The sequence below is a fragment of the Bos indicus genome, chromosome 19, assembly GCF_029378745.1.
Source record: "Bos indicus isolate NIAB-ARS_2022 breed Sahiwal x Tharparkar chromosome 19, NIAB-ARS_B.indTharparkar_mat_pri_1.0, whole genome shotgun sequence".
Classification (NCBI taxonomy): domain Eukaryota; kingdom Metazoa; phylum Chordata; class Mammalia; order Artiodactyla; family Bovidae; genus Bos; species Bos indicus.
The window spans coordinates 43,555,500-43,565,348 of record NC_091778.1 but is presented as its reverse complement, the minus strand read 5'-3'; the positions used below and the strand labels follow the sequence as shown (position 1 = coordinate 43,565,348).

At 50.2% G+C, this 9,849-nt stretch overlaps 1 protein-coding gene across 2 annotated transcripts; it reads left to right on the top strand.

Moving 5' to 3' along the window:
- The first annotated feature begins 4,714 nt into the window (after nucleotides 1–4,714).
- GHDC (GH3 domain containing) lies at nucleotides 4,715–9,221 on the top strand. 2 transcript variants are annotated; one of them, XM_019982166.2, is made up of 10 exons: nucleotides 4,715–4,863; nucleotides 5,079–5,167; nucleotides 5,348–5,622; nucleotides 5,922–6,043; nucleotides 6,319–6,820; nucleotides 7,216–7,408; nucleotides 7,536–7,607; nucleotides 7,684–7,817; nucleotides 8,108–8,193; nucleotides 8,443–9,221. In XM_019982166.2, exons 3-10 carry the CDS (start codon nucleotides 5,361–5,363, stop codon nucleotides 8,659–8,661), a joined length of 1,590 nt encoding a protein of 529 aa, XP_019837725.2. In that variant the 5' UTR covers nucleotides 4,715–4,863; nucleotides 5,079–5,167; nucleotides 5,348–5,360; the 3' UTR covers nucleotides 8,662–9,221. The 2 variants fall into 2 exon arrangements, with proteins under 2 accessions (XP_019837725.2, XP_019837724.2); XM_019982165.2 differs by having other exon boundaries at nucleotides 8,093–8,193.
- The last annotated feature ends 628 nt before the right edge of the window (nucleotides 9,222–9,849 follow it).

The window sequence follows — 9,849 nt, the reverse complement described above, 5'->3', positions numbered from 1 at the left end:
GGAAAGAATAGTCTTTTCAACAAAGTGCTGGGACAACTGGATAGCCACATGTGAAAGAATGAATTTGGAACCTTACATCATATATAAAAATCAATTCAAAGTGGATCAAAGATCCAAATATAAGAGCTAAAACTGTAAAACTCAAAGAAGAAAACAGAGCTTCATGACGTGGGATTTGGCCATGATTTTTTTGGCCATGATACTAAAAGTATAGGCAGCAGAAGGTAAATTGGACTTCATCAAAATTAAAAACTTTGGGGAATTCCCTGGCTGTCCAGTGGTTAGGACTCAGCTTTCATTGAACCAAGCCCAGGTTCAATCCCTGGTCGGGGAACTAAGATCCCACAGTGCTGCAACTAAGCATTTTGGCACTATGACACAGCCAAAAGAATTGTTTTAATTGTACATCAAAAGACACTCTTGGGACTTCCCTGGTGGTCCAGTGGCTAAGAGTCCATGCTTCCAATGCAGGAGGCCTGGGTTCAATCCCCGCTCAGGAAACTAGATCCCACAGGCCGAAAATAAAAGTTCGCATGCTGCAACTAAGATCCCACATGCTACAACTAAGACCCAGTCAGCCAAAAAAATAAGTACTTTAAAAAAAGAAAAAAGAAGAAGAAAGACACTGTGAACAGAGAGAAAAGACGACAAACAGAATGGAAGAAAATATTTGCAAACCATATGTCTGATAGGGGATTAATAGCCAAAATATATAAAGAACCCTTCAACAACAAAAACTTTTAAATGGGAACATGACATGAATAGACGTTTTTCCAAAGAAGATACACAGGTAGACAACAGGCACACAAAAAGATGCTCAGTTGTTAGGGAAATGCAACTCAAACCCACAATGAGATACCCATTGGTTGGCTATTACAAAAACCAAAAACTCAGAAAACAGCAACTGTTGAGGGGATGTAGAAAAACCGGAACCCTTATACATTGCAGGTGGGCTCGTAAAATAGTGCAGCTGCTGTGAAAATAGTATGGTGGTCCCTCAAAAAGGTACATGTGTGAATTACCATATGATTTAGCACTTCACCTTCTGGGAATATTCTCAAAAGAATTAAAAGGGGGGACTCAGATCTTTGTACACCGGTGTTTATAGCAGCATTATTCATAATAGCCAAACAGTGAATGTCCATCAATGAATAAGTGGATAAATAAAATACGGTGTGTGTGTGTATATATATATATTTGTGTGTGTGTGTGTGTGTGTATTTCCTTCCTTAAATTCTGACACACACTACCACATGGACAAAAACAGACATTATGCTAAGTGAAATAAGACAGACACAAAAGGACAAATATTGTATAATTCCCCTTATATTAGGCACCTAGAGTAGTCATATTCATAAAGACAGCAAACAGGGTGATGGTTTTCAAAGGCTGTGGGAAGGAGCAGTGGGGAGTTATTGTTTGATGAGCGCAGAGTTTTAGTTTAAGAAGATGAAAAGTTTTGGATGATGGTGATGGTTCCACAACAATGGGAACGTACTTAATGACACTGAAGTGGATAACTAAATACAGTTAACGTGGTAACTCTTATTTATATTTTACTACAATTAAAAAATATGGATCAAAGAAAAGCCAAGGAAATAATAAGGGTAAATCTTCATGACCTCAAATTTGACACTATATTCTTAGATATGACTCCAAAAGCAACAAAAGAAAAAAACAGGTTGTTAAACTTTGTCAGAGCCGAATATTTGGGACTTTCCCAGTGGTCCAGTGGTTAAGAACCCACCTGCTAGTGCAGGGGACCGGGTTCAAGCCCTGGTCTGGGAAGACTCCGCAGGCCACAGGCAAGTAAGCCCGAGCACCACAACTCCTGAAGCCCACGGGCACTCCAGCCTGTACTGCACAAAGAGAAGCCACCATGATGGGAAGCCCGGACACCGCAGCTAGAGCGTAGCCTGTGCGCAGCAATGAAGACCCAGCAGGCAAATACGTAAATAAAGCTAAAAAATGTGTGCTTCAAGGACACTATCAAGAAAATAAAAAGAGGTGTGGGATCTGGGGTGGCAGGGAGGCTCAAGAGGGATAAACGTATGTTTATAGCTGATTCATGTTGTACAGCAGAAACTAACACAACATTGTAAAGCAATTATACTCCAGTTAAAAAACACGTTTTTAAAAATGAAATTTTTAAAAAATTTAAAAAGATTTTTTTACTCCAAGTCAAAAAAAAGAAAATGGAAAAATACCCCATAAGATAGGAGAAAAATCATATTTACAAATCATATATATCTGATATATGGACTTGTGTTTAAAATATATAAAGAACTCTTACAACTTAATAATAAAAAGACAAGTGGTCCAGTTAAAAATGGGTAAAGAATCTGATAAGACATCTCCCCAAGAAAGTACACAGATGGCCAATAAACACATAAATAGGTAGGACATCATTAGTCATTAGGAAAATGCAAAATCTCACTCAAATGGATGAATGAGGAGGGCAGGATAGCTATAATCAAAAGGTCAGGTAATAACAAGTGTTGACAAGGATGTGGAGAAACTGGAACCCTCATATACCGGTGGTGGGAAGGTAAAATGGTGAAGCCACCTTGGAAACCAGTTTAGCAGTTCCAGTTACTATACAACCCAGCCCTTCCACTCACTGGAACACAGTGAGCCCCTTGCATTCCATCTTTATGCAAGAAAAATGAAGATATATATCCACAGAAAAGCTTGTACACTAGCATTCATAATAGCAATATACACAATAGTCAAAGAGCAGAAATAACCCAGGTTTATCCACTGATGAATGGATAATCAAACGAGTTTCATCCATATGATAAAACATCATTTGGCAATAAAAAGAATGAACTACATGGAAGAACTTTGCAAACATATTAAACAAAAGAAGCCAGACTCAAACGATCACATATTATATGATTCCACTTACATGAAATATCCAGAATAGTTGAATCTATATACAGAGAAAGTAGATTTGTGGTTGCTTAAGGCTGGGGTGTGGAAGGTGGGAAGGGATTGGGGATTAATAGTTAAAGGACCTAGGGTTACTTCCATGGTGATGAAAATGTTATAAAATTGACTGTTGGCATTCATACCTATGAATACACTAGAAACCACTGAATTGCACGCTTTAAGAGTTAAACCGTGATGGGAATTCCCTGGTGGTCCAGTGGTTAGGACTCAGTTCTTAAACTGCTAAAGGACCCTAGTTCAATCCCTGATCAGGGAACTAAGATCCCAAAAGCAGTATGGCCAAAAAGAAATAAGTATATAAAATTTTTAAAAGCTCAGTTTTGAGAAGAGAGACTGCAATATGGTGAGGAAGTTGAGGATGAAGGGAGAGTGTCTGAGAGCCTGGGTGGAGAACACAGCAGGAGAGAGGGCTTCATGTGGGATAGAACACCTTCCTGAGCACAGCTTCTCAAGTCTTTCAGAATCAGTAGGGACAGCCGAGCTCTGGAGAGCACCGTACTCCAAGCTGCAAAACTACCTCTTGCCATAAAGATGGGAGAAGTTTGTGTTTCCTGGGATAAAGCCAATAAACTAACACAGGTGGGGACCCCAATTACCAGGTAAAGTTATTTATCTTGAGCATGTGTGTTAACAGGTTGCGTCTGTTGGGCTCTAGCTTTAAAAGGGAGTGATACTGATGAATCTATTGGCAGGACACAGACATAGAGAACAGTCATGCAGACACAGGGAGAAGGAGAGAGTAGGATGACCTGGGAAAGTAGCACTAACATTTATATACAATGTGTGCGTGCGTGCTAAGTCACGTCAGTCATGTCTGACTCTTTGTGAGCCCATGGACTGTAGCCCCGCCAGGCTCCTCTGTTCATGGGATTCTCCAGGCAAGCATACTGGAGTGGGTTGCCATGACCTCCTCTAGGAGTTCTTCCTGACCCAAGGATCGAACCCGTGTCTCTTATGTCTTCTGCATTGTCAGGCATGTTCTTTACCACTAGCGCCACCTGCGAAGCCCAACATATATACACTACCATGTGTAAAACAGATAGCTAGTGGAAAGCTGCTGTATAGCACAGGGAGCTCACCTCGGTGCTCAGTGATGAGTCGGTGAGGGGTGAGATGGGGGGAAGGGAGGGAGGCTCAACAGGGAGGGGGTATATGTATCCATATAGCTGATTCACTTTGTTGTACAGTAGAAACTAACATAACATTGTAAAGTAATTATACTTCAATTAAATATTTTTAAAGCTAAAAATAAAAAGGTAATAAAATGAAAAAAGAAAGTAAGCCCATACAAAATCAGGATGACAAGTTAATAAATTATAACTACAAAAAAAAGGGGGCGGAGAATGAGATTCTTTTCTGTCTTCGCGGTCCCAGTAGTTCGCCTGTGATGCGTCACACGCTGCTTTAATGTTTGTTCAATAACAAAAGGATTTTCTTTCTCTACTATCTTTGTGGAGGGCAATTCTAGATTGGAAAAATGTTGCTTTTTGACACTGCTCAAGTTTGCACCTGCTCCAGGATGGGATGTGCCCACTCCCCGCTCAAGCTGATCTGAGACACTCTTTTCTGCACTCAGGTTTCTCTCCCTACACCAGCACGAGTCTGAGGACCACTCTGCATGCTAAGTCACTTCAGTCGTGTCCGACTCTTTGCAACCCTATGGACCACTCTACTCTGGCTGTAACTTCCCTCCACCTGCAGGCTTGGGCCACCTCCCAGCACCGCGGCCCTTAGGCAACCTGTCCCTTTAAGAGCTCCCCCGACTCCGCCTCCAGCTCCACCCTCAGGCCCAGCGGCTGAACTTCCCTTAAAGCCTGGGCTCCATCTTTCTGGCTAGCTGTGTACTGAGGCTGTTCCGGAGCCTTGAGGGGCCCCTGGGTGCCGGGCAGAGGCACAAGTGGGCTGTGACAGGTGCCTGTGGGACATAGAACCACTGTTAGGGGGCTCAGGGCTTGTGGGGGGTGGCGGGGAAGGGACACAATGATGGGACAGGGTGGATCCTGGACCGAGCAGAGCCTCTTGGGAGTAGACCAGACCTGTCTTCAGTTAAGTAACTGCTCTGAGCCAGGTGCTCTGCCATGGCCTGCGTGCTCCTTCTCAAGGGTATCATTATTTCCATTTTACAGATGGGGCAAGGGTACGGGGCTCAAAGCAGCTGACTGAGTGCCCCAGAGCCAAACAGCTAACCGGGGGCAGAGCCAGGATCCGAAGTCAGGTCAGTGTGACCCCAAAGCCTTGCCGTTGTCTCCTCCACATCATGTGCCTGACAGGAGTCCAGGCTTCTTCCCCAACTTCCCTTTAAACTTGATTTTCCTGTGCTCGGCAGAGTGAGGGGAGGAAATGGGTTTCCCCTCCTCCATGCAGTACCAGTACTTGGAGGCCTTCCTCCTTCCAGGAGCTGCTTGGAGATGCTGCTGCTGCTGCTGACCCTGTTGCTGCTGCTGCCACTGGCCATGCTCCTGTGGCGGCCGCAGTCCCGGGATGCCAGGCGGTCCTGGCTTGTCCGGCTCCAGCACTGTGTGACGTGGGGGGCCCTGCGCTGGGCAGCCGCCTGGCAGCAGAAGAGACTAGCGCAGAGCACGTTGCACGCAGGCCAGAGCCAGCAGCAGGCCCTGAGGTGGTGTCTGCGCGGAGTCCAAGGTCCCCGCTGTCCCCTCAGAGGGAGCACAGGTGTGTTTCCCAGGGTCTGGGGAAGTGGCCCAAAGAGAAGGAAACCCTACAGGAGAGTCAGATTCCAGAACCCAAAGACCACGCTTTCCCCTTCTACCGCCAGCACAGAGAGAGGTCTGACCCAGAGAACCTACTGAGACCGGATTGTTCAAAATGAATTTTGCCATCCTGGCCCCTGATAGCCTCTCTCCCCTCAGGCCTGTTCTGGATTCCTTCCCTGAGGGTCTCACCAGTCTGGTTTGAACCCTTGGGAAACTCTGTGGCTTCATGGGGATTTTATGATGTCTTTGGGGCTACAGATATAACCACCTTCCGGAATCATCTCCCTCTGACCAAGGCCAGCCAGGCCCAGGAGGAAGAAAGTGGCGGGCAGCCCTTGCCCCCCACCTCAAACCGGTACCATGGCGAGGCCTCTCTGCAGGTAAATGGGGAAGGCTGGAACCTAACCCCATCCCTAAGGTTCCTAAGTGGAGCCAAGGCCTCCCATCAGGATGGGAAAAAAGCAAACAGCAACAACAGCAACAAAAACCTCAAAACAAAACTGGGGGACTTCCATGATGGTCCAGTGGTTAAGACTCCCGCTCTCAGTGCAGAGGGTGCAGGTTCGATCCCTGGTGACCAAAAAAAAAAAGTATATCTGGGGGCTCAGGGTCTGGCTCAGGCCCAGGGCCAACACTGTCTCTTGTCTCCCTCCAGGCCACCTTGCTGGGTCTGGCAGCCCTAAACAAGGCCTACCCGGAAGTGCTGGCTCCAGGAGGCACGGCTCGTGTAACTGCTTCCTCCCCTTGGCCCTACCCCCTCCCTTGGCCTTGGCATGCCCTGGGCCAAGTGAGCCCCACTGGAGCCAAGGACCCAAGGGTCCTGCTCCTGGAGGCACTGAGGTCCCCAGGGCTGCGGGCTCTGGAAGCTGGGACGGCAGCAGAGCTCCTAGATGTCTTCTTGGACCTGGAGGCCCATGGGGAAGAGCTGGCTGAGGCCATCGCTGCTGGGAACCCAGGAGCACCTCTCACCAGACGGGCAGCCGAGCTGCGGGAAGCCCTGGAGCAGGGAACCCGAGGACTGGCCCTTCGGCTCTGGCCAAAGCTGCAGGTGGTGGTGACTCTGGACGCAGGAGGCCAGGCTGAGGCTGTGGCTGCCCTGGGGGCCTTGTGGTGCCAAGGGCTCACCTTCTTCTCACCCGCTTACGCTGCTTCTGGAGGTCAGCAAGACTCAAGGGTGGTGAGGGGCACACAGCTAGCTGCCAAGTTGTTGAGCTGCTAAATTGTGTTCAACTTTTTGCGACCCCATGAACTGCAGCAAGCCCCATAGTCATCTCATTGATTCCTCCCCAACACCAGCTCCATTTTACAGATGAAAAAACTGAGGCTCAGAGAGGTTAAGAGACTTACACAGATTTATACCATACCAGCATTTTCTTCAGGTCCATCACCTCCAGAACCACTGCCTCTTCCCAGTTAGGGCCTTAGAAGCAGAGGGCTGAGCCTGGGGGAGCCGGGAAGGATGGGGTGGAGGGGCAGCAGGGGGATCAGATGGGCAGAGGGTTGGGGCCTGGGCGATTGTCTAGCAGATGAAGAGGCTGCTTGCTCCCCACAGGGGTGTTGGGCCTGAGTCTGTGGCCAGAGCAGCCCCATGGCCTGTACCTTCTGCCCCCTGGAGCCCCCTTTATTGAGCTGCTCCCTCTCAAGGAAGGAACTTGGGAAGAGGCTACCCGCACTGTCCTGCTGGCTGAGGCCCAGAAGGGCAAGGAATACGAGCTGGTGTTGACCAACCATGCCAGCCTCACCAGGTGAGCATCTGCCTGCCCACCTCTCCCCAACTGCTGCCTCAGGGAGCCTGAACCCGGTTAAAGGCCATGCGCATGCTGTTGAAGTTAATGGGCCCTTGGGCCTGACCTCATCCCCACTCCCCATCAGGTGCCGGCTTGGTGATGTGGTACAGGTAGTGGGTGACTACAATCAGTGTCCGGTCGTCAAATTCATCTGCAGGTAAGTCACCCCCCGGGTCACTGAGGGACCATGCTCGTGCCCTGGGTTCCTCTCCCTCTTGCTTCCTTCTCCTCAGGCTGGGCCAGACCCTGAGTGTTCGAGGCGAAGACACTGGTGAGGACGTGTTCTCTGAGGCCCTGGGCCGGGCTGTGGGGCAGTGGCCGGGGGCCAAGCTGTTGGACCATGGCTGGGTGGAGAGCAGGATTCTGGGTGAGCTTTTCCACTGGCTGACTATCCCTCACCCATACCCACCCCGCTGGGAGACCTCTAGGAAAGAGGAAAGACCCAGCCTTTTGTGCTGCTCCTAACAAAAGTCCCTCCGCATATCTAACCCCCATCTGCCTGCTGCAGTCTCTACCCATTTCCTCTCCGTTGACCCCACTCCTTGCCAAGAAACTCCTTCTCTCCCCTATGAACCTTGGAGTAGGGGCAGTGGGCTTGAGCTTTCGAAGATGCCCCATTCACAAAACATGTGTCCGTAATAGGCGGTTTGTCCGCAGATTCCTCTGAGGGCTCCGCTCCCCACTATGAGGTATTTGTGGCACTGAAGGGGCTGAGGAACTTGTCAGAGGAAAATCGAGACAAGGTAAACCAGAGACAGAGACAGGATACAACTGAACGTCCCCTTCACTCTGCACACTGCCCCGTGTGTCGTGGGGAGGTGGGGGAGGGGAGGAGAACCTCCCTGGAGCTCTGGGAAGGGAGGGTTGAACCCCACAGACACACATGTACACATGAAACTTCTAGCCACGCACACCCTGGGCACAGCTGTGCGCGCCTCCCCCACACACCGCCCAGCCCCACACCAGTCTCACTTGAGCCGTTCTGTTCCCAGCTTGACCACTGCCTTCAGGAAACCTCCGCTCGCTACAAGGACCTGCGGTTCCGGGGCAGCATGGGCCCCGCCCAAGTCCACCTGGTGGGGCAGGGGGCCTTCAGGGAACTGCGGGCAGCCCTCGCTGCCTGCCCCTCGGCCCCTTTCCCTCCAGAGATGCCCCGGGTTCTCAGGCACAGGTCCCTGGCCCAGTGCCTGCAGAGGAGGGTGGTGTCCTGAGCTGAGGCCTGCCCCGGCCCCGTTCACCCCCATGGGCTGCCTCGCTCTTTCCTCTGGGGCCCCTCTGGATGTGGAGCCCTTGGCCAGGGTCTTCATGTGTCAGCTGACAGCTGTCCATGAGAGCTGCTGCCCTTAGGGAGACCCGACCTGGTCAGGCCGAGGAGTTGACTTCAAGGACAGAGCAGACATCAGCAGCGCCCCGCCTGGAGCCCCCAGCCCACCCTAGAGGACACGGGAGTTCCAATCCATGCTGGCAATGCCTGTGTTTCTCAGCCTGTGCACCAGGCAGGCTGGAAGTGTTGGAAGTTCAGGCTCCCAGGAGTGACCCCCAGTTGGCACGGAGCAGGGGCTGGTGACCACAGACCTCAGCTTTGTCATCTTTTAGTAGAACAACTCTGAAGTGTATTCTGTAGCATCTGCCTCCAAGGGTCCCCACCAGTTGCCCGCAGTGGTAACCCTCTCATTAACACGGTTCTTACTGGTTTTCTTCCTGTCTCTCCTGTCCCTCCTCCCACGTGCTTTCTAGGGTCACCTGCCAAATAAACTTCTTACACCCAGAATCTTGGCTTGGGGTCTGCTTTTGGGGAAACCAGGGACCCCATTCACTCTCCTCCTGCTGCAGCCTGGATTGCCCTCTCCACTTCAGTCCTGGACACCAGGGCTTTCCCTGTAACTTCTGCTCGAAACTGGGGTGGGCCCTGAGTGTGTGCCCTTGGAGACCTGGGGGACCCCTACCACAGCTTAGGTCAACCTAGGAGACACTTAACCGCCCCCCCCCAACCTCTCTCCATCCCAAGCCTTCCCTAATTGCGGAGGGGCTGCTCCCCTTGCCCAGGCTTAGCACAAGTTTCCCTTCCTGGCCCAAAACCCACAAATCACTTCCATGGGAAAGACCTATACTGCAAATCATAAAGAATCACAGCAGGAAGCAGCCCCAGAGACCATCTGGGTTGACTGTCCATCTTACCAAGGGGGAAATGGGCTGGCCTTCATGAGTCTTGTCCAGACCTCGCAGTGCCTCCTAAATAACGTGGCACCTAATCCCAATCAGCTGCCAAGCCTCAGATTCTTTGTTCGTTTGTTTGTTTTAATATTTATTTATTTATTTGTCTGGGCCGGGTCTTAGTTGCAGCACGTGGGGTCTAGTTCCCTGAGCAGGGACTGAACCCGGGGCCTCCTGCATTGGGA